General features: G+C 38.0%; 1 protein-coding gene across 1 annotated transcript; it reads right to left on the reverse strand.

Moving 5' to 3' along the window:
• Positions 1-22,174: 22,174 nt before the first annotated feature.
• LOC309875731 (coiled-coil-helix-coiled-coil-helix domain-containing protein 2-like) lies at positions 22,175-22,567 on the reverse strand (the record flags this gene model as incomplete). Its single annotated transcript, XM_082755404.1, has 1 exon — positions 22,175-22,567. One exon carries the CDS (start codon positions 22,565-22,567, stop codon positions 22,175-22,177), a length of 393 nt encoding a protein of 130 aa, XP_082611530.1.
• Positions 22,568-25,758: the final 3,191 nt, after the last annotated feature.

Genomic DNA, 25,758 nt, shown 5'->3' on the forward strand with positions numbered 1-25,758 from the left:
ACAGGTTGAACATGTGCCAGCAATGCACATTTGCTGCTAGAAGACTAATTATATCCAGAGGCTGCATTAGGAAAAGTACTGCCAGCAGATCCAAGGACGTGATACTTCCCCTCTATTCAGCACTGGTGAGGCCACACCTGGAGTACTGCATTCAGTTCTGGGCCTCCCAGTACAAGAAAGACATGTTCATACTAGAATGAGTCCAATATATGGCTATGAAGATGGTGAAGGGACTGTAATACCTCTACTATAAGGAAAGACTGAGAGAATTGATGCTGTTTCACCTGGAGAAGAGAGGATTCAGGGAGTATCTTATCAATGTTAATAAATAACTGAAGGAAGTGTGCAAAGAGGATGAAGGCAGACTCTTTACACAGGTACCCAGTGTCAGGACAAGAGGCAATGGGCATAATCTTGAACACAGTAAGTTCCATCTAAACATCAAGAAACACTTGAGTCTTCAGGAGGTAAAAATATGTGCTCTTGAAATGAAGAAGCCTCATACAGCAGACTTAAGGGTGCTCTTCCAATCTTAGTATTGGAATTTCCTGATTTGTGGAGACACAGCTCTGAAAAGCTATTGTTTCTTCATGGAGTAGAAATATGAGCTAACTGAGTGTAGGAATTCCAGCAAGAGGAAGACATAGAAGAAGGCTAATATATCTGGATTCCTTGGGTGATAAATTCACATGGTTCCATTAAAATCAATGGTCTGGGAACAGCTAGCTGTGAAACCTTAATGTAACCACTAACTCCCACGTGCCTAACCATCTGACAAAGCTAGGGAACGATCTTCCTTTAAGACTTGGATGCATTCCCATCTCAATTTAGGAAATAAAGACATCTAAATTGTGATCTCTGTCTACCATCAAGAGAGAATCTCCAGAGGATAATTCAGATCAGATAAGATAAAACACCTGCTGGAAATGCTTGCCTTTCTCCTGAGTACTTGGGAAACCTAAGTAACTGATTTTAGGCTAGTCACAGAAAAATTAGTTGTCCAAAGTTAGGTGAGACAGCTCTTCCATGAAGTAGTCTATGTTTTACAATGAGCCATCTTGTATTATACGCAGGAATGTATATCCTTCAGGGCAAGAAATTCAAAACAGGTGCTAAGAAAAACTATTTATCAGCCTGTTATCTGTGACTTAGAAGGAGTGCACATTATTATTTGCATCTGAGTTCTCTTAAAGAAAAATTTTATAAGCAATTTATTTTGTACAGGAAGAAATAGTGTCCTGACACAGCTTGAGGGGATGACAAGGACTGTAATATATAAATAATACAACCTGTAAAGATGAAATATTTAGAGGGATTAAAAATGCAATAAAGGTCCAGAAATAGCTTTTTTTTTTTTTTTTTTTACATGAGAAGGGAATTTTATATTCACCTTTTCTAATATGTATAGATCAAATGTGAAGCCTGATTCACCACTCAATTATTGCAGTTTTCTTCTCCTATTCAGTGAAATCCTCAAGCATACGATGAACTTCAAAAACCTATGTGATGCCACTGATTAAAAGAGACCACTCTTGTGCTTACTTACCTAATGTGACCTTGCAGTAAGGCAGATTGAAAAGGCACTTCAAGAGGTCAAGCAGTCCAGCATCACTTTGCCTGTGGACTGTGGAATCTGAATTTTGTTAATTAGAAGGTGATTTGAAAAACAAACACAAGGAGTTTCAGCAGTACTGCACACACACCTGTATGTAAGGAAAGAAGAAAGAAGAATGGAGAGGATTTAAAAATAATAAATTAATTTTCATTTATGAACACACCTTTGTTTGATTGTATAAGTAAATCACCATGGAAAAATGTCAGAAGGCAAACTCTTCCCCACACCCCCACAAAAAAAAAAATAAATAAAATAAAGATAATTATTTGATTTATGAAAGGTTAAGAGTCACTGATCTTTTCTGCCTCTTGAAATGAAATCACCTGTAGGTAAACAACATGTAGGTGCCCAGCTTATTAAGATCACCAATGATCAAGATCCAAACACTTCCTAGGCAATCTTTCCTGGTACTTTTCATCCTCACCAAGTGGATGATTTTTCTTAGGTCTAACTAAATATTTGTTATGTCTTTCCTCCTCCATTTTTAGCAAAAACAATTCCAGGTCTTTTAATGTTCCCTTAAAGGCCATGTGTTCTAGATCTCTGGTAACTCCTACTGCTGTCTTCTGGCCCCCCTCCTGTTGAATTATATTTTTATTGAAGGTCAGGACATAAAAATGAACTCAGATGACAGCTTTCCAACACTAAGTGGAATGGAAGAGCTAGCTTTGACATCCTCCCTTCCTTGTGACAGTATGACACTCTGATTCCTATTAAAATTTTTATCCACATAATTCCTAAATCCTTCTCTGAAGGATGGCTGCCCAAAGTGTCATTATTTTACTTTTATGCCCTAAGTTATATAAAAAGGAAAAGATTCACGTTAGCATCTCTAGAGTAGCTGGAGCCCAGCATGTGTTCTAGTATAACCTGCTTGTTGGCCTCAATGATCACTGGAAAGACTTACCTACCTCAAAGGGTAATACAATTCCTTCCTACGATAGCTATCTTAAATGGTTTAGTTGATTTGCCTTCTTGAGGTGTCAGTATTCACTAATTGTAAGGCATCCAGGTGACCAAATTAGACAAGAGACTTAATGCTTTGGTGGTTCCGATAAAGTGAGATTAAGTGCAAATTCAGCTATTGCTTTGTTACTGCCTTTACCAAATCTCTTTTTTTTTCTTTCTTTTTTGCACCGTTTCCCAAGTTGTCCAAGATGATTTTGTTTTCTAATGTTGGTCTCCAAAATATTTCTAGCCTGTTATTATCCATGAGGTTAGTAAATACACTCCTTTTTAACGAGTCAACAGAAAAAATAGGCCATAGTAACTGGCAGACCCAGCAGAGGTCTACCCTATGCAACATTTCATTTTATCACAGAACCATCACTGTTTTTACCCTACAATAGTTTCATCAAGTAAATTTGAGTTCTAGAGGGAGGAAGACATTTCTCTGAGCTGATCACTCAAGGAACAGAGGTTGCCTGCCTAGGATGTACCCTAGAAACGCCTTTGCCCCTTCTTCTCTCAGTCTCATTGCAGCTGAATATTGCTGCAGAGGGGAGGGTGGATATCATAAATGTAATGCCCTGGATTTAAGCACTCCATAAACAATGATATTCCTTTAATGGGGGAAATAATAGCCTCGGCACTCTCAAACGTATGCATTTTAAACCAGCCATAAAAGAATAAATCTGGATTTAGCAGTACTGGGGTCTGCTCCTGTAACACTTAATCATGGGCTTCCATGGCAGCTCTGCCACCCGAATGGCTGCAGAACTGGGCCCATGGATGGCAGTCACTGGTTGGTGTTGTTCTATTATTCATTTTTAGATACTCAGTAAATTACACAGGAGAGATGAATGCCCCATTTTATGAGGCAGTAACAGCTTGGATTTTAGCAGAGAACAAGTCACTTTGTCTGGATCTCAGTCAGTATATCAAAACCCAGTTGTCTCACTGTTATTTATAATATTTTATGGATATTGTCAGATAATTCAAAACTGAGCATAATGCAGCCCACTTCAAAACTTCTCCATTGTGCCAAAACAAATTAGGAAAAATCTGATTTAATAAGTAAAGTTATATGAGAGCTTGTGAATTGTGTATTCACCCCATCCAAACTGTTTCTTCCTAAGGTAGTAGAATGATCTTAGATATCTAAAAGGCTCCATGCATATTTCTTTTCTAGGGCTACATGATGCAATAGCCCTTAAAATGATGGGAATTCTCATGAAGGGACTGGACAAACACTTACTGGAAGCTGTGGCTTAAGGATTTTATTTGTCTGACTTTGCCTGCAAGCTATTTCTATACTGCAAGTGCAAGTCATTAGATTGCTTTCGGTGGCATATAAGGGGTCAGCACCTTTTCTTCAAACTTCCCCTGACCTCTTTGAAAGTGATATAATTCCAGCCACTCAATAGAAAGTCAAACTTTCTGTTTTGGAGAGAAATAAAAAAATTATCAGAGTCCAAACATACACATGCACAGAGCGATAATAAGCTTGCAGAAAACATAGATAATCAATTTTGGCTCAGATGTCAGCAAAGCCTGGTAGAGAAAGCCCACAGACAAACAACCCTGCAGAAAAACAACCCTAAATGTACTGATTGAAACTTCTCACAGATCTAGGTTAAACTTTAGCAAGCTGGTGCTTCTTCTGTCAAAATGTTCAGAGATTTCTTTTTGGATATATTTTATATTCAGATTATTCAGATACCCATTTGACCACTAAATTAAACATTCTTTTCAATTCCTAGTTCACTTCAAAATTTCTTAGATGGTCAGATATACACGGACTTTTTTCTCTGTGGGATATATTACCTTAGAGACACTTTCCAAATTATTATTATTATTATTATTATTATTATTATTAATCTATTTATTTACTTATTTTTAGTGAATACTTCTGGTGAAGATCACTATAATATTTAAGACCTTTGTACTGACTGAAAATGCAATACTCAATCAGTAATTCCTTTCTCTTCCCTCTCTTCTCCCCTCCCTTAAGATTCACAAATGTCATATGAAATTTCTTGATTTAGAAATAGATTTTTGCAATGTAAATGCAATATTACCCTAATTTACTTCTTTTTGTTGTGATCCTTCTATGATGCTGTAAAAGTGGAAGGAAACTCAAGTGGGAAATTAAAATGGGCTCGAGTTCATCCTGCTGCATAGGTCTTCCTCATTATGTCCAGCACAACTGACAGTTCAAATACAACATTTGATCATTTTGACAAGTTTCTCATTATTCTTTGGTCAGTAAATGAACAAAGAAGTCTCAATACACTATTCTGCAGTAGGGAGTATGATGCCTCCTGGACCATTGCAGTTGAAATTCTTAGACAGCTGGACAGCAAGTGATCATTATCATCTTGTAGTCTGGAACATCCTGGAGAATAAACTATTAGGACACATAATGGCCAGACTAGCTCTGAAAAATCCAGTCTGGTTTCTAAAGCACTGCAGTCCTTCAACACGTAAGCTGGCAGACAAGACATTCCTGCTTCAAGTACATGAAACAGTTTGTTCAGAATTTTTGCCACAATTAATAGGAGCTAGATCAGGTACCTGTGTCATATGATACACCCCGATATGGTTTCTGAAATATAGTAAGGTGTTAAAAAAGCTCCAAGACAATTTTGAGTGTGAAATATATGAGTTTATATATTTAATATAATATATATGTGTGTATATTGTATGCATAAATATACATATACATTTATACATAATGTATGTAATATATATTTATATGGTATATATTCATGTATTAAGTGTTAAATACTATATATATGTTTATATGTTGTATATACTCTTGTAAGTAATATTATAGTTTTTATTGGTTTCTTTCCTGCGGGATTCTTCACAATTTTCCATGGGGTGGTTTTGTTTATTTTGCCATATATGAAAATAAACAATATTAATATTGATCTTAAATGCAAGCATGTATTTTTCCTCTAAATAAGCTAAATGTAGTCATCAGTGCAGTGAAGCCCATGGCACTGAATTCTGCAAGCAGATTCTATGCCTTTAGCAAAAGTAATTACAGTTGGTTGTTTCACATTTACTAGCTAATAGCTTAATTGAGTGCTAGGAACATGTGATTCCTATAGAAAGAATTCATTTTTCTTATCATTGACTTTTCTGGCTAACTCCTTCTGTCATTTTGTGTATTCTCTTGGGCATATTAAGTAAAAGTTATATTTTTGTTCTTACAGAAATCTATGCTACATTTGTGCAACAACCACCAGTTCTATTGCAACTGTGTATGTCAGTAGCATTGCATCATTCAGAGATTTACAGATATGGAAAAGATCCCTAATAGCATAGAAGAATAGCAGTGTAGAAAAGGGTAGTAACCCAGCATTTCCTCTTTCTAATTTCATATTTGACATGATCTCTTTTTAGTCAATTTGAGTTGTAGTAGTATTTGTTTCCCTCTGAACAGCTAAGTTAGATGTGTATAACCAGATAACTGCCCCATAAGAGACAAATAGTCTGCACAAATACTTTCACTGGCACCCAACAAAATTTCAGTACTCAAACCTTTCCTTTTTATCTTTTTTTGTTTGTTTGTTTGTTTGTTTTTGATTTTGTTTTCCTTTTTTTTCTTTCCTTCTTTATTTATTTAGCTAAAAAAAAATGAAGAAAAGGGGTTCAACATTTTCTCATAGAACAATCTTCTTTTTGAAAATGTTGATAAAAAAACATGTATGTGGAATTTTACCTGTTTTAGCTATTTGTTATAGGCTATTATCCGTATACCTTGTAACAGGTTTGTTGCTTTGACTATAAGTCGGACTATAGCTGACTTAATATCAGTTAACCTATGATTCAGCTTGTTTTGACTTGTGGATTGGAACAGATGACCTCCGTAGGTCTTCTGTAAGCTAAATTTTTATGTGTCCAAGACTTACACTATTATAAAGTTGTTAAAATATTATTGGAATTGTTTCCCTTCCCTTCCCTTCCCTTCCCTTCCCTTCCCTTCCCTTCCCTTCCCTTCCCTTCCCTTCCCTTCCCTTCCCTTCCCTTCCCTTCCCTTCCCTTCCCTTCCCTTCCCTTCCCTTCCCTTCCCTTCCCTTCCCTTCCCTTCCCTTCCCTTCCCCGTATTTTGGTATCATTTGATATCATCAATCTCAACAGCTTAAATGCATGAATATAAATTTGAAAATGCCCACAATCCTTGTGGTATTCAAAATCCATGTTGAATAATAAGCAAACATGGTGCTCTTTTCTTCTTTCTATTATTCCTGGCATAAGTAGAGAGATGTTATTTAGCTTTAAAGAATTTAAGATATGTTTTAATCACAGCCTTTGAATATATTTACAAAGAGAAAATACTTAATGTTAGAGCATACTTTGATCTCGTAGACTATAGTAAAATGCAGTGCACTGAATGGACATCAACAACAACAAAAAATGTAGCAATACGAGGTAAATAGAAGTGAAATGTGCATGTTGCTACTTTTCAACAATATTGGTAGGTGCCATTTTGAAGCACTGTGGAATCCAATATCATTCTGTAGCCTTAACAACAGGTTGTATGTCTTCCTGTTTAAAAATTTATCTTCCAGCTTAAACTCATATTGGTAGCTGGTATTCAAGAACCATTTTATAAAGCTCCATACTGTATGGAATCCCAGAGTGTCTCTGTTTATGATAATGGTCTCTGGCAGCCTCACCAAAGTGCTCTTTCTTTGAGACATAAATATCTACTCACTCAAATGCAAGACATCCATCCATCTACCTAAAAGAAGTTCATGCAAAAGAACAAAAGTTTGTTTACAAGGCATTTCCCCCAACAACTGTTTCCCTCTTTTTATAGACTTTCTTCTGCTCGAAGTTATTATTATTCACATGCCACACCATATTTCACACCATAGCATGTTTATTTGCAGCAATGTGCAATGTCCCAAGCAGCAAAGGAATCTGTAATTTACTGACTCTCTTTCCCCCCAGTGAGCCAATTGATCTCACAATGCTCCTTGGTGGCCTTCGGGCCAGCCTGATTAGATGCTTGTCCTGTTAGTGCCCAAGGTTTGGGCTAAAGCGCTGCACTGAGCTTGTTTAGAACTCATAATTCTCTGTGCCCATCTGATACTTCTAATTTATGTATGCTGGGTACAGGTTGTGTCCACACTTAGGAAGACCTATGGCTTTTATCCAGATTACCATCCTTGAACCAATGGGTCGGCTGCCTATTTATATAAATTCTCAGTCAGCCCCTGCAGTCAAACTAACCCAGGGACTCTAATGATGCTTTCAACCTTCTGATTTTGCAAATGATTTTCCCCAAGGCTGCTTGGTAGAAATGGTCTGGAACAACTTTAGAAAGGCTGGCATTTGTGGTATAATTTAGGGAGTGCCTCTCAACTGGTGAGGCCTGCCTTAGCGGTAAGTAATGGAAAATACAAAAACATCATGGAGCATCACTCACTCCTCTCAGAAGCTATGACAGTCCAATAAGCACAGCTCAGAGAGCAGTCCAGGTGACCATTTGGTAGCTGTCTACTTTGAGGAGAGCTGAACTGCCCTCCCTTGGCCATATTTTCATTTATTACAATACGACCTTAGACACAACATACACATGTAGTCAAATTATGTACCTTAATCTCTAACTAGATTCTATCTGGAGGGATCTCCTTTAGTTGTATGTATAGCTATCTAATGCCACTGGAAATGCCATACTGCAGCTGAGGTGCTTATAAAAGCTAGCAGATATGACCATGACCCTTGAGAACCCACATCATTCTGGACAAGAAGATAGGAAGCTAGGCGGGAGAAGAATTGAGAAGGGGAATCATCAATTTGTCTTATCTGGGTGTATAACTATCTGAAGGGAGGTTGCAAAGAAGACAGAGCCCGGCCCTTTTTAGTGGTGCCCAGTGCCAGGACAAGAGGTAATGGGCACAAAGTGGAACACAAAAGGTCTGTCTAAACATTGGGTGGCACTTCTGTGCTGTGTGGGTGACAGAGCAATAGTAAAGGTTGCCCTGAGAGGTTGTGGAGTCTCCTCTTTGGAGATTTTCAAAAGCCACCTGCTTTTGGTGGCCCTGCTGGAGCTGTAGGGTTAGACCATTTGGACCCAGAGGTCCCTTCCAACATTAAATATTATGAAATTCTGTGATTCTGTGACAGGACTTCAGTGTAGTCTATGGGGTGAGGCTGTGATTCCAAATGCAGGCTTCTCCAATGAGATAAGATAGATTGCATCTACACTTTACTGAATTTATGAATCTTTCCTCAACTATATAAAGGAACCTAGAGTAACTTGCTCTAAAGATGATGCTCACACAGAAAACACATTAAACTCTACCTTTAAGTTCTCTTTATAGTCAGTGAAGAGAGACACCTTGTCTAAGACTGGAATGAGCTGCCATTTGGAGGTGTTCATTTCTTGCACTGACTGCAGATAGAGCATAGCAACTTGCTCAGACTGAACATTAAATTGTAAATGGGTGGAACTTATACTTACAAAAGCAAAGATAAATTATTTTATCATCACTTGTTTTTTTCCCTAGCTTATTAGAAGGGCCTGTGTCCTTAGGCTGGGTCAGATCACAGTAAAAGATGCAACAGGCAGGTGCCTTTTAACTTCCTAGACATAAAGGCAGCTTAAGAAGACAGGTAATCTTTTTATATGCTAAATAAATTCTATGATTCTATGATTCTAAATGTTAGGAAAATTTTGCTGTGTTTCCCATCATCACTTCAATTGTGAACAGTAATAAATATCATATATAATATCTGTCAAAACACAGTTCTGACTGCAGGTATATAACTTATTACATATTAATTTATTACATAAGATGGTGTTTCCTAACAGCTCAAAAAAATATTGAAAATTTTGTGCCAAATTATGAATGATTTATTACATAGTGGTTAGGATTTGTGGAGATTTTAGAAGTTTTTATATCCAGCTGAGCTGTCTCATCCAAACAGAAGGAAAATCTAAAGAAAAGTGGTAACGCTAACTTAGAAACGTGTTGTATGTTTTAAAATGGGTACATCTGATATATAGCAGACAAGTATTTTGGTTCAATCCAAGTGAATAATTAGAAGCTTTTCCTGCATTCTGTTTGTGTACAAGGCACTAGCTAAAATTTAGCTTCACTCTCTATATCTCAAACAAGAAAAAACAACTACAAAGTTTGCATTCTGTTGATATGAAATTTAATAAAATAAAATATGTACATCAGTGCTAAGAGTATCCCAGATGCCTTTTTTTTTTTGTCTTGATAAGCAAATGATATCAAAATGATAAGCAAATGATATCAAAAGTGTATCATACAACAGAATCCCCAACTCAGTCCTGCACTGGATAAAAAGATATATATATTTGATCAGTTCCAAATTTTCCAGCTTTCACTTTCATGGAGATTTTCTTGTTACATGTTTTGAAATTGGAACAAAGAAATAGCATAGTCCATCTTCTGTATAACATTCATATTCTGTCATTCTGTCCTCTCTTATTTATCATCCTACTGAGTAAAATCAGGTATACAATGAGTTTATCAGTCTCCTCCCATCTGAATTCAGAACCGTCTTTGCATTTCTCTGTTTATTGACTTTTGTATGGTAAGTGGTGTCTCTTCCGGAGTGGAGATGATGACTGCATTGCTCACTTGTACTTGAATAACCGAGAATTATGTCTATTCGCTTCAACAGAAATGAGGTGGGTATCCAGAGAAGTCCCATCTCCTTATTTATGGCCACTATATCAAGAATCACCTTTTATCACTTCAGTATCCAAGTACTCTCCTCTCATTCTCAAAGACTTTTACTTATTTTCCCAATATTCATTGCTGGTCCCAGAGACAGGCTGTGCATTATTAGTCAAGCAGTTATTTTCTGGGTCATAATGATCTCCATTCATTCCGTTAAAGAACACTGGTGACAAAACAAGGTCAAAAAGAAGGCATAATCACAATCCATCTTAATTACCTGATTCAGAGCAGCTAAACCTGCAATGTAAAAGCTGGATCCTCAGGCTGGAGCTGTAAAGTTTTATCAGAAGACTCTTGCAGGGTTTTGACATTTACCATTCATGGACTTGAGGTATGATTAAATCGTTTGTCAAATCTAAATTTGGGAAACATTTTTCTGTGGAGAACATGACAGAGAGCATGGGTTACTTTCCTTGCAGTTTCACAAAGATCTGAGCACAGAACCTTTGAGTAACAGGCAGACTTAATCCTTATCTTCTATTTTCTGCAACGTGCATTGTAGGCACTGGATGACTCTTATTGCGTGCCAGCTTCTACTTGTTTCAGGTTTTGGTTCGGCAGGAGAGAAAATAAAATTGTGTAGACCAACTTGGCTTTCTCAAGATGAAGGGCACTGAATTATCCCCACTATAAATGAACAGAAGAGGACAAATTACCTAATTTCTGTTTTTTTTTTTTTTTTTTTTTTTTTTTTTTTTTTTTCCTTTTTAAACCTCTGAAGCCTAACGAAAGGAGTTGTTGGTTTTGTGAGCTACTGCTTGATTTGTGGTCACAGATGTCTAAACCTTGTGTTTGTGAAATGAGGGACTGTGAAAACAATATTGTCTCCTCATCAGGCACAGAGACTGAACATCGGTTTATAGCTTCTTAATATCCCTGCTGCTAAATGGAAGATTTATGAGTATTCATTCATTTCATTCATTTCTTTTGTATCTCTGTATCTCATTGTACAGGGAAAAAAAAGAAAAAAAGAAAAAAAAAAAAGGAACTGTGTTTGATTCAGTGCAGATCTGTAAAAAGTATGGATTTGCATTTTGTCACACAACATATTCTCAACAAGAGGAAAAGTCATACGGCCATATCTATTGCACCAACTTCACTATCTCACTCCTCTCTTAAACAAAGTGTCTGAGAACAGCTAAGTAACATGCAGGACAGCTATGTTTCAAGGAGGTCTGAAATCATTTATGTTCAGGTAATTTTCTCAGTTGTGTAGAAAAAAATATATATAAATCTGTATTGCTTTTAAAATTATTGTGATAGATATTTTCCATTGTAATACTGCACCACCCAATATCTAAGTCAAAAATTCCCCAGGGGCAAAAGGCTGAGTAGAGTAGACTAGAGCATTAACGTGTTCAACATGCATGGATACCCTGACTGCATAATGCAGATTCACCTTTCTAAATCGTTGTCCTTGTGAACACAGGTTTCAAACTACATTTGTTCAGCAGTAACCACTCAATATCCTTCATTTAACATGCTTTCCAGTCTTTATTCAAATTTATCAGAGCCAGAGGCTTCTGTGCCACAGGATACTGAGTCTGTGCATCACCGTATTTCAGGGATACTGAATTTGAGATGAATAATTGCCTCACTGCAGTCCTCCTGTTTTTCACCTCATCAACTGACATAAATCACTGAAATTTATGTAGTCAGATGTCTTTTTTTTTTTCTTTTTTTCCCCTACCAAGAAAATCATTATTTCTTCTCTTCAGTGTGAATTAATTTAGGAGTTCTTAGTATAAAAATTCAATGTAAGTTTTAATAAGACAATTATTAAAACAATGCAATAATGCTAATATATTAAGTTCAAGTAATAACACATTGTAATAACACATGGTGCACATTTTGACTTTTTTTCTCAGTTCTGGCTGAAGTGGTTTTATTCACATTGAAATTCAATCCACCTTCAAAGAGTTAACCTGCCATGTATATTGAAAATATAGCAACATCTGTATACCTCATTGATTTCCAGCCGTTGTCCCAGAATAACATCTTAATTATTTTTCTAGTAATTATCTTGAAACCTAATTATAAGATATAATTTGTAAAAGTTCCGGAGCTGGTATGCTATTATTTGCCAGAAAAAATCATACTGCCTGGCTAACTTCTAATGACACATGAACTAGGTAGTGATGTCTCACTTATCCAAAAAAAAAAAAAAAAAAAAAAAAACAGGAAAAAGAAAAAAAGAAAAAAAAATGAAACAACAACAACAACAACAACAACTACTACCACTGATAATTCTTACAACATTATTTATACATTTCTTGAAGAGTATAGTCCTTACTCCACATTGAAAGAAAGGCACATGAAAACAAATTGCTGAGGGCTGAATATGAGAATTTTTTTCAGAAGACTGCTAGGACTATTATTCTTTTATATCCAAAGGAATTTTCATTGCTTAGAACATTTCAGACTGTGTGGGAAATCCTTTGGGAATACACTTCTCAGCTCTGCTTTGGTAACTGAGCATATTCTATCTGTAACTACTCACCACTGTGATAGGTAGTTGACAAATTCAGGGAGAGTCACTCTTCACAAAGGAGAGGAGACATACACTTTGCTCTAAAGATTCAAGGACCAATTTGCCTAAAATTGCTATTCAAACATTAAAATCTGATCGCTGCTCTCCACTGTGTAAGGACACATGCTGTGTGGCCTCATGCTCTTAGCCTTGCTGTTCTTATTGCTGTTTTTCAGACTGCTTGTACTGCAGAACAGAATTATTCAGACTGTATTTGAGAATAGATGAACTTGGCACATCTCACAGAGTAGCTGTGTGATTATCTTGATCCTTCAAACCAAGTGCATGAGAGTTGGACCTAAATTAAAGGATCAGGTTCATCTCCTGCAACCAGGTCTGGAAGCTAGGTCAAACTGATTGCTTGGTATAGACTTACAGTGGGAGGAAGAAAAAGCTAAGAGTAGAAGAGGACTATGAATTGCCTTCCCTTGTCACTGAAAAAATCTTAAAATACTGAAATATATAAATATTTGAATTCCAACATCTGTAAAACTGAGTGTTCTACTGCAAGGTAGATATGTCTTTGCCCTCCATGTGTGTGTATGTGTATTTAATTATCTATTTATTTATTTGGGTGGGGTTAGGTTAGGTTGGGTTGGGTGGTTGGGCTTGTTTTTTTTTTTTTTCTTCTTTCTTTTTTTTTCTTTTTTTTTTTTTTTTTCATTTTGTCAAAGCAGACAGGAACTGCTTTGACAAAGTGGAGATTTGAAATCTATTAGCAGAAGTTACTGTCTTAACATTTAAACTAGCCCACTCACTGGGACTAGAATATTACTGTGTATTTTCCAAGTTCTGGAAGGAGGTAAAAGCAGTGCATTGAGCATATAGTTAAATGTCAAAACATGTCCTATAATGTATTTCTTAGTAATGCTTTTTTTTTTTTTTTTTTTTTTTTTTTTTTTTTTTTTTAATAAAAAGTACATAAAGAAGGGGGAAGAACACTATCAAATAACTTTCTGAACCCAAACGGAACATGGCTCTTTTAGAGAACTACAAAAGTATTTCTTTTTCTACTGCCCTCTCGTGACAACCTTTAGCGGGTAAGTAATACATCATTAGAGGTCTGTGCTTTCAGCAGCACATCTATTACCACAGATTGCTTTGAAGGAGCAGTGTAGAAGAGAGAGCCACAGTCATCAATTAAAGATGCTAGAAATGTGTCAACAGGTTCATGTCTGAGATTTCTCTCTAGCCTCAGAAAGTATGAATTGAAAAGCTCTGTCTGCTGAAACTTCAGTGCTTCTTGTGTGCCATGAAAATTTAGAATTTGCCCAAAAATTCTTGCTTACGACTTGTATTAATTATGCAACAAGATTCAATGTTTACTTTTAATAGATCTAAATATAAATTTAAGATGTTTTTAATGATACCATGAAAATTGAGAGTCCTGCTTTCACCATAGACTTTGATGCATAATCACTCACTTCCTTAAGAGTCCATACAACTGGTATCTTTATTTACATTGTGGGGTCTCAAGTAAGACATTTTACTAGTTATGGCATAGACACTGGAAAAAGAATGGGCATCTCCCGAATATGAGTGTGTGAGGTATGATCTGAAGCCCAAGGCAGTGAAATGACAACCCTCCCCTCTCAGTCTTAATCATAGAATTACAGAATATCCCAAGTTGGAAGAGGACCACAAGGATCATCAAGTCCAACTACTGGCTCTACATAGGATTACCTAAAAATTATACTGTATGTCTGAGAGCATCATCTAAACACTTTTTGCACTCAGCAGGCTTTGTGTCTCCCTCTCTGCTCCTCCTCATCAGGAAGCTACAGGCTGCCATGAGGTGTCCCCTTAGTCTCCTCTTCTCTAGGCTGAACAAAGCAAACAATTTCAGATACTCCTCATACGTCTTCCACTCTGGATCCTTCAGCATCTTTGTAGCCATTCTTTGGACATTCTCTAGTAGTTTTAGGTCCTTATTATGGCGCCTGAAACTGCACAGAGTGCTGTAGGTGAGGCTGCACTGGCACAGAGCAGAGTGTGACAACCCCTTCCTTTGACTGACTAGCTGTGCTGTGCTTGATTCACCCTAAAATAAAGTTGGCCTTCCTGGCTCCCCATGGCCACAGCTCCCCCAGGAAATGTCCCCCTGCTGCGGCGTGGGCCCTCCCTGGGCTGCAGGGTGGAGATCTGCTCCAGCGGGGGCTCTGCAGGGCTGCCGGGGAATCCCTGCTGCCCCTGGGCCTGGAGCCCCTCCTGCCCTCCTCCTCCTGTGGCCTGGGCCCTTTGCTGCTTCTCCCTCGCCCTGGGCCTCCTCCTCGGCCTGTGCCTGCTCTGCCCTTTCGGAAATCTGGTTTCCTTGAGGCACCACCAGCTTGGTGCTGGGCTCATCTGGGCCCACCATGGGGCCATGTCAGGCACCAGGCAGCCCCAGTATCTGCCCACAGAGGCCCTGCAGCCCCCAGCCAGCACCAGGCCATCAGTTTTTGGATCTGCAAACATTTGTAAAAGCTAGTAGTGTATGTTCCTTGGCCACATAATAGGACTGGCACTGAAAAGGTAGCAGTAAACCAGCCCTGGAGTTTGGTGACTGCTGAGGGAGATGATTTTGCAGTCTTTTTAGGTGGATCAAAGTGGTCCTTTACAAGACTGGATTTTACTTCTCTCCTGAAGCTGCTATGCTGGGTATCCAATTGCAAAGGTGCTGCTGAAAGTAATTTAATTTATTTTATTGTAATCACAGTTAGGAGGAAAATTCCCAGTTATCCTGTTGGCTGCATGCAAAAGACATTTTGGCTGAGCTGAAGAATGTTTAATGAGGAGCAGACTCATTTTGAGTAAGGTTATTTTATTTTATTTTCCATTATTTATTTATTTATTTTTCTGTTTCATACCTGAACTGACAAACTTCATCTTTCAGGTGCAAAGCACCATAATTAAGTTCAGAACATGCTGAAATCTGATGGTAAATCATCCAAAGTATTTCAGAGATTTTGCATATTCGGTTAGCATTCCTGTGCCTCTTAAGGTCTTACAGCTCTACCTTTCAGTTTTGAACCTCTGAATGACTGGAGGCAATGTAAAATGAAGATCCTTAGCACATACTGAAAAGGGAACTCTGACTTATGAAAGAATCACTCTGAACATCTTTATAACTTGATGTGTGATGAGTGAGAAGATTTTGCAGCTAAGTAAAACTCAAAAAGCCTCGCATGTTCTTCCCTCATAAATATGTCTTTCTCCAAACCTGAGTACAATAGGCAGATCAATGTCTGAAATCAAAGTTATATTCTACATTCTGCAATGGTTTTGAATAGTACCATCTCAGAGTATCCAAAAGCAAGGAACTTCTAGTTTTGTTTAACCAGCAGGACTTTCTGAAATGATCTGTCAAGACTAGCTGGAACACATTTACAGAAAGATACTCATTTTATTCTGAATAGCCAACACATCTGTACTTCAAGTACTATCCTCTTCCTAGTGGAAGTTTTCAAAATCCTTGACTTATTGCAAAGATCACTGCTTCCCGCATGCACTAGAATGCTGATTGAGATGACCTTACATATCTGCAGCCCATCAGCCTTTTCTCCTTTCTCTTGGGAAGGAGACTTGTTTATGAAATTATATTTTTTGATAGCAGTAACAGCCAGAATTTTGATTAGTCTAGCAGTTCACCATTTGGAAAAGGAACAAGAATGACACAGGAGCCAAAGTTTTAATTGCATTGGCAATTTGCCCCATTCATAAAGGATCGGGAAAAAGAAAGACTGGGGATGATCTCATATGCAGGTACTCAATGCATATGTATAGCTGGTGTACTCTATTGCAATAAACTTTTTTTTTTTTTTTTTTTTTTTTTACAGGTGCATTCCAAGTATCGATAGAGAAAGCATCTCTGTGAGCCAGTTACAGACTAACAACTTCCTTTTCAAGATATAGCACACAAAGTTGGCTACTGCTGTTCTTCTATGCATTTCAGAAAAGCATGGGTGATTAAGATGCAATGGAAACCCAACTTGTACATTGTACAACTACCTCATATTTCAGGATACTGTGCCTGTCAGGGCACCTATCCCAAAATCAATATAAAAAAGGTGTGGGAGCTGGAGAAAGAAAATTATTTTTATCCTCTCTGCTATTCTGAAAAGAATTGGGAAAAATCTTTATTCTGAAAGAAGAGTAAATATCAGAGCAGATTTGGGCATCCTGAGCTCCCATGCCTTTTGATCTCACTGCTATCTGCCAGCTTTGATGCATCTCCAGTCCAATGGATTCACTCTGGAATGAAGAGAACCAGATTGGTCTGCGAGAGCTGAATGGCTGGTCCCCCTTGTGATGACCCATTCAGATTGCATCAATGAGAGACTGAAACAGATTGTGAGATTTCAAATCTCTCTACATACATCTGTCCTTTGGGTTTGGGCACTATCAATCCAAGAGGGTGGATATACTGATATATGAGAACGTGTGTGTGTGTGAACTGACAATGTTGATAACATCCAAGAGGTGAAGGCATAACTCTCAGATTGGATGTAACAGGTATCTCCCTTGAAATCATTATGAATCAGTGAATTACTGCTGCAGCTGTGGTTATTAATACCCACATAATAGAATCATAGAATCATAGAATATCCTGAGTTGGAAGGGACCCTTAAGGATCATCAAGTCCAACTCTCGACACCGCACAGGTCTACCCAAAAGTTCAGACCATGTGCCTAAGTTCACAGTCCAATCTCTTCTTAAATTCAGACAGGAATAATACATAAGTAATAATCAACAACCAAATGTCATTAAATTTGGTCTGGAAACTGCAACGTGTAATATCCTTACATGAAAAAGCCAGTTATTTACAATACGTTTAAGATTCCAACATGGGGCCTAATGCAATTAGTCAAAATCATTTTGAAAATAGCCAAGAATCCCTAGGACATCTCAAAAGGCTAAAAGAAATCTAACTAGAGTTAAAAAATTGCTATTAATGACCCTGCTGTGATGGAATAAAATAGAATCTGCTTCTCCTTGCAAAGTGAACAAAACCAAAAGGATATTATCCCTGCAGTTAATTCCATGGTCATAATTCCTGAAGGAAATTTTCTGATTTCCTCCCTGGTAAATACATTTTCCTCCACTAATTTGACTTATATCTTGAATAAAGTGCCAGCTTGCTTGAAACATCGCTTTGCTGGTTACAGATTTCAGTAATTTAATCGTTTTTTTTTTCTGTTTTGGAAAACAAAGGAGTTTTTTATTGTTGTTGTTGGTGGTGGTGGTGGTTTTTTTTTTTTATTATTAATTTGTATAACTAAAATGTATTTAAAATTTAATGCATTCTACACACACACACAAATATATATATATTTTTTTTTCAGTGGGGTTATTAAGAAAAATCAACAACAGCATCCTAAGCACATTTAAGAGAAGTTTAATTTATCATTATTATAAGAAACACATCTTTTGCTTAAGGTCACTCAATAAGATACAATATTTGTTGCTTTTCAATTTCTTAGAATCTTTCTAAGATTTTTTTATAACGAGTGTGAAGATATTTTTTTATTCTTAGTTTTATTTTTTCCCAGGTCTCTGCCTCAAGCTGAGAAGTTTTTCCTAGTTGACTTTGTTTGATTGTTATTTTATATTTCCACACAGGAATATAGTAACAGTTTTCAGCAGGAAAGTTAGGGGAAAATGTGTTGCTTTTTTCAATATTTAAAAAAAAAAAAAAAAAAAAAAGGTTGGCTATACTGTTAATAAGTTTTCGCAGTCTGTACTGGCTTGGAATTTGTCAAGAGACTTGCTGCTGTTTGAGTGTGTGACTGAGTGTGTGACTTTTTTTATCTGAAAATCCATGAAAAAATAATTATATTCAGACAATTTCTTAGCTCTCTGTGAGTAGAAGAGAGCTGTTAGGTACTCCATTTTCACTGAATAGTCAGTTAACTCCCACCATTCCTAAATGAACTCCATAGAGGTTGCTCATATACTTTCTTCATATGAAGTCCTATTAGAATCCAGAAAGGAAGATTTTTTGTAGTTGTTTTTCCGGTGATTTGTCAAATGTTTTGGTTGTGCTCAGCTCTTAGAAGAAGGAGGAAGACCCTTGAATGGAAAGCAGAAAAACAGAATCTCATGGGGGGTTTCTAAAAAAAGATTGAGTAATGGTTTGGAGAAGGGACATAATAGGTTTGATGTGTGTAAAGTGGATAGAAATAATTAAATTATTAAGGTGATGGAGCAGGAGAGTCCCTCATCAAGTGAGATTTTGGGTACAGTACCGAATGCAGATGCACAGTGTTGCCATCAGTGGGGATGGACATCAACTCCAAATTGTAAATATGCAGGTGTAGGTCTCATTACCCATGCTGGCAGCCTAATTATACTTTCTGATATTATTTGTAATCAGATGACTTCACAATTTCTTCCATAAGATCTGTGCCCTCTTCAATGCGGAATTGATGGATCCAGTTTGGGGATATATCAAGGTACTTAAAGGGTCTCTTGTCTGTGTGATCCTCATAGCATTATTTACAGAAAATGGCATTTAAATGAAGTGGCAGGCAAAGGAAAGTGTATAGGAAGAGAGAGGTTGGCCTCCAGGTACAGGAAACTGGGAGCTATCCTGAAGGAAGGGATGGCTTCGCTGCCTCTGCCACTGAGTGTATTGCTTGAATTCAATATTTGCCGCTGACTACATCTTCTTCATTTTCTGAATGGAGAGAGTGACATTCGGGGACTGATTTGCTTTTAGCTAAGCTTTCTCAGCTACAGCAGAAGCTCATTGGAATTTGCCTTTGAGTATACCAGATTGCTACATACTCTGGAAAATCCATATGTCAACCTCTCAGGTAAAAGTACCACAAAACAGTGTTGTAAATGTATATGTATGACATTTATAAAACCTTCTCAACTGATCTCCCCCCTCATGTCTATAGATGACCTGTGTACTTCTTTTCCCTGAATTATTTCTTTCCTTTTTCAGCCTCTGCTTTGTCAAAAAAAATGCACAGGTAAGGTACTTCTTTTTTTTATTATTATTCTTTTTCTTTTCTTTTCTTTTCTTTTCTTTTCTTTTCTTTTCTTTTCTTTTCTTTTCTTTTCTTTTCTTTTCTTTTCTTTTCTTTTCTTTTCTTTTCTTTTCTTTTCTTTTCTTTTCTTTTCTTTTCTTTTCTTTTCTTTTCTTTTCTTTTCTTTTCCTTTCCTTTCTTTTCCTTTCTTTTCTTTTCCTTTCTTTTCCTTTCTTTTCCTTTCTTTTCCTTTCTTTTCCTTTCTTTTCCTTTCTTTTCTTTTCTTTTCTTTTCTTTTCTTTTCTTTTCTTTTCTTTTCTTTTCTTTTCTTTTCTTTTCTTTCTTTATTTTAGTTTAGTTTGTTTGTTTATTTTTTTGCTGAAACTCTTTGGACTTCTACTTTTTTCTTTTCTGTGCTAGAGCTTTCAGAGAAGAGTTTATTATTATTATTATTATTGTTATTATTTTTCAGTTATTAATTAATTAATTAATTAATTAATTTTTAACTTCTTAATTCCTTAATTCTGTCACTCAGTTCCACTTAAAACTATTCCCCCAAATATTTTGCTGGCTTCTCAGATCTCACAGAGCTCACAAAAGTTCTACTGTGGATTCCCACTCAGTTGTCAGGTGTAATCCTTCTTCTGGTAAACCAAATGAAATATATAGAGAGAGAGTTTGCTGTCTTGAGCTTCAGGCTGGTCCTCTTAATGATCTTGTCTGATGCAGCTAATATTGACAGGGTATCTGCTACTGTTATGATATCAGCACTGACCAAGTCTCTCTCTCAGGGCTCTTTTACCTGTGCCAGGACCAGAACACCCTCCATTCTCTCAGTCATTATATTAGGCTTCATCATTTTATAGGACCCTGGGTGCCCTTGTGAGCATTTCAGCATCTTCTCTGCTCAATATCTCTCTTTCTTCTGAACTCATTTATTGCAGCTAAGAATTTGTGGACTCTTGCTTGTGAGCAGCACTTGATGGTATATGATGAGTCAAACATTCAGTCACTCAAACATTTGGTCTGCCAGCATGGAGAAGGATATAAAAAGATCCCAAATATCCCCCAAGACCACCTCCCATATCACATCGTATCTTCTTTGGCTCTGCATTGTTCTAATGTCCACATCGTTCAGTCTGGCTCAGGATTATGTTTCTCCCCATTTCAGCCTGCCAGAATCACCCTTAAGCCACAGATTCACATGTGTTGCTATCTTTTATCAATAAAGACCTTTCATGGCTGCTTCTCTTCTTCATATCATGATATCTCTATGGAGAGGGATGGTTTGTAGTTCCTTTCTTGCTCATTGTAATGATCTGAACTTGTAATTTCAGTTGTCAGATGGAATTTGGCTCTAACTCCCACTAACCCTGGAATCCAAAGATGGCAGTAGTCAGCCTTACTCCTTCTGCACTCTTTTTAGCTTTTCTCAGAGGAACTCCTCTCTTGGGTATATCTTGAACCTATCTTCAATCCCAAGAAGACCTCAGTTTTCCTTGGTTCTCCTCATATAACTGCCAGGGATATTTAGATGAGCTTGGTCCCTGACTTTTTTTTCCCTTAGCTTGCTCTTATTTTTTCTTATGTAGACAGCTTTGGAGCTGTCATCCGAGAACTTGTGCCTGGTGAAGAATCAATGGTTGAAAAACTTACTATCATATGTATATTTTTTATGAAATATTTCCCTCTAATCCTCCCGTTATTGTGGCAAAAAAAAAACAACAGTTCCAAAGCCATTAACCTGGTGATTAGGAATCATAGAATCATAGAATCATAGAATATCCTGAGTTGTAAGGGACCCATAAGGATCATCAAGTCCAACTCCTGGCACCGCACAGGTCTGCCCAAAAGTTTAGACCATGGGACTAAGTGCACAGTCCAATCGCTTTTTAAATTCAGACAGGCTTGGTGCGGTGACTACGTCCCTGGGGAACCTGTTCCAGTGTGTGACCACCCTCTCGGTGAAGAACCTCTTCCTGATGTCCAGCCTAAACTTCCCCTGCCTCAGCTTAACACCATTCCCTCGGGTCCTATCACTGGTGTTTACAGAGAATAGATCACCTGCCTCTCCGCTTCCCCTCGCAAGGAAGTTGTAGACCACAATGAGGTGTCCCCCTCCTTTTTTTTTAATTCTTTTTTTTTTTTTTCTTTTATTCTTGTATTTTATTTTTGTTTATAGTTCATTTCACTTTATTCTTAGTTTTTCCATTTTGTGCTAAATTAATTTGCAGCTTAAGTTTTATCACACACAGAGGCTATGGCAGAAATCAAGCCACAAGGGCAACAGTGTGAATATACAAACTAACAAGATATTAGACAGCTTTAGACTATTACTGAAGCTTTTTCATTCATAGGTCAGTTCTTGTAAGACAGTCTTCATCAACCTTGTTCTGGAGGCTTAAGCTAAACCATTAGCAAACCTGCACTGCTTCAGTACTTCACTGAAGCCCTCACACAGCTTGAGGTCAATCTGGTTCTGCGCACACTCCAGGAATTGTTTCATTTCATACTGGCATGGAGTAAACTGCTGCTGCTGCTGCTGGTAGGCAGGTTGAGCTGCTTGGGATTCCTGATAAGTGATATCAGGCCTCTCAGCTTCTGAGCTGCTTCCCTCTCCAAACCCTCCTGTGAGTGCGTGGCTGATGGTGTAGCCTACAGCAGAGCCTATGGCAACCCCTGCCACAGTCGTGGCCATCTGCACCATCAGGCCAAGCTGCTTCGGCGCAGAAGCACCCACGGCAGAGGCTGGCACTGGGGCCCAAGTAGCAGATGCTGGCGCTGATGCTCTCATGTTTGGCACCCGGCTGGCGGGGGGTGCCCCGCGGGACGTGCGGTTGCAGCCACCCCACAGCATGACAGTGGGGAGCAGACCACAGGCTGACCTCTCAAGGGCACCCAACACCCGCCAGGCATGATGGCCTGGAAGGGCATATCTGGAGACAAACAAGCACAAGCAACCTGTTCCTGAAATCTATCCAATATATCATTCTGACTAGTGGCCTGTATATGTAAGTTCATGTTCCCACAGATAGCAATGCTACACAAATAATGCAAATGTAGTTATATGGGCCTATGTGTTACTCTTTCCTAACCACGTTTCTGTTTGTGTGTGTCCATGTTCTACATAGGCTTTTTGCCTTCTACTCTCAGTAAAATTACCTTGTGGGCTGCTTACAAGCACAAATTTCAAAAGAATCCATGATAACAGACTAAAATATAGGGAGAACAGAATAATTTTAGAAAGAACTGTGTGTAACTTCATTTATATTAAAACCAGGAAAGGGTCAGAGAACAGTAACAACATGAACAAAGCTAAGGAACAACTTGGATCTATAGAATAATCTTCTGAAGGATTCTTCAGCCTGGAAAAGATGTAAATGAGAGGAAATTTAGTGTGAATGTGAAAACATAGGAATGGCACACAATGGTTGTGTGAGGGATTTAAGTGTAGACTGAAAATTGGTCTGCATCTTGAGGTCAGAGGAAAAGAGAGTCCTCTGGGGCACTTATTACCCTTAGCTTGCCTGATTCAGGTTTGTGATATAAGCAGAAGAAAAAACAAGATCATCATACCTGCAAGAGATGTTTCAGTAGGTACTGACTACTCCTTACTGACTGCATAACCATATGGAGGAATCATTTACTGCTATGTAGATATTTACAGTGTAGGTGTCTACATCTGAACTCTGTCCCTTCCAAACTTTCTTTACAATGAATGGAGAGTGAGTCAATTAACTTAGATAAGTCTAAGACATGATTCATCTCCTCCTAAAATAGCTAGATAAAATAGATCAGACTGACTGCACCCTCAACAGTCCCATTTATTTTCATGTACTGTGGAAGGGAGACCAAGGCTCAGACATAAAAATCTACACTGCAATTAAAAGCAGTGAGATCAACCTTTTCCACCATGTCCGAAAGCCCTGGAGACACTGATTTCTGTAGCATTCACTGCCTGCTTGACTTCAGCTGTCCAAGCAATTAAGCACATAAAATAGGAGCTGTGGAAAGACCAAGACTTTAAATGTCCCCTTCACTTTGAGACAACCAGCTCCAAGTCCAGATGAGGGATAGTGAGTGCTGCTTGCTGGATGTTGTGTCTTTGCTAGAAGGCAGGCTCTCATCAGGCATATTGTCCAATCTAAGACTGTTTAAGAGGTTATATCCCTCCTTCCACATCCTTTTCTTAACATGACCCTGTTCCTTTGCTAGAAAGTATTGCAATTTCAGGTCTGTCTGTGTAACTCTCGTGGTGTTACGCTACAACCAATTCTGTCAGAGCATTAATGTGCAGTTTGCTGGAGTCAAGCTGATAAACACCCAATATGAGCTGGGAGCATGGCAGAATATCTGATACTAGACTGAATAACTTGACTGTTTTGTGTGATTTTATTTATTTATTTATTTATTTATTTTTAATGTGTGAGTGAACATATACAGAAAACTGAGTCAAAAGCAATACCAACACCAGACTGAAGTGACCATCTGATGACTTGAGAGAGAAATCTGCTTTAACAAATATCACAGAAACTGCATTTCCCCTTTTCATATGTGTGCTGGACAACCTAAGAATCACAAAACTCAAACTTTCTTGAGTACGTATTTCTGGCAGTTAAGAAATTTACTTCATTACTGAAATGGGGAATTAATGTTTCAAATACCTGATACTCATATAATTGCACATGCATACAAAACAATGAGATACATATTAATTCAGAGTGACATTCCAGAGAGTCAAGCTGTAAAAGCTAATGCAGCATGTTCTTCTGTATTTTCTCACACAAAATAAAATATTTCAAACTTTGATCTTTCTAATATTTGAAAGGTGTCCAGGAATTGCAGTGACCATCCATTTCTCCTCCATGAGAGACAGCAAGTTTGCTAAACAGGATATCTAAGATACAGAATAGTAACTGAGCAGTGTTAGCAGAGTTGATGCCTCTATAATGTCAGGACAGCTTAGCTTTACATCAGGACACAATTCTGAGAATTTTTTTCTGGCTGTTTGCAGGGTTTTCAAATTAGGGTTGAATAAACTCAGTTCCTGGCTATGTTAGGACCTTAATGAATAAGAGCTGGCAAAATCTCAACCTTTCTCTTCCAGAAATGGTATATTTTTCGTGAGTTTAACTACTAAAAATTTCTTATCTTTTCTCATTTTCTGTTAAGCAGAGAGAAAGAAGATAGATGGTAAGGATATAACTTAACATTAATTTAATTGACACCGCTATTTCTTAGTTTTGATGCACAAAGTATCCAGCTTCTGCTATATCTGAAAGCTCACACTGCTATTATCTCTATTATTCACAGACAACACCAAGTTAGGCAGGACTATTGATCTGCTTGGGGTAGGAAGGCTCTGCAGGGGGATCTGGATATGCTGGACTGAGTCCTATTCCATGATATTCAGAGGGGCTAAGTGCTGGGTTCTGCACTTGGATCATAAAAACCTGATGTAGTTCCCCAGGCCTGGGGAAGAGTGACTGCAAAACTGCTCAGCAGAAAAGGACCTGGTGGTGCTGTTGGCAGCCAGCTGAATATGAGCCAAGAGTATGCTCAGGTGGCCAAGAAGGCCAACAGCATCCTGGTTTGTATCAGAAACAGTGTGGCCAGCAAGACCAGGGAAGTGATTGCCCCCTTGTATGTGACACTGACGAGACTTCACCTTAAAGACTGTGGTCAGTTTTGTGCCCCTCACTACAAGATAGATTTGAGTTGCTTGGGCATGTGAAGAGAAGAGCAGCAAAGCTGCCAAAGGGACTAGAAAACGAGACTTGTGAGGAGCTGCTGAGAGAACTGGAGTTGTTTTGTCTGGACAAGAGGAGGCTGAGGGGAGACCTTATTGCTCTTTACAACTGAAACAGTCTCAGTTGTGCCAAGAGAGGTTTAGATTGGATATTAGGAAGACTTTCTTCATGGAGAAGGTGGTGAAGCATTGCAACAGGCTGCCCAGGGAAGTGACAGAATCTCCATCCCTGGAGG

Source organism: Aythya marila (assembly GCF_965140915.1).
Source record: "Aythya marila genome assembly, chromosome: 2".
In the NCBI taxonomy this organism is placed as follows: Eukaryota; Metazoa; Chordata; class Aves; order Anseriformes; family Anatidae; genus Aythya; species Aythya marila.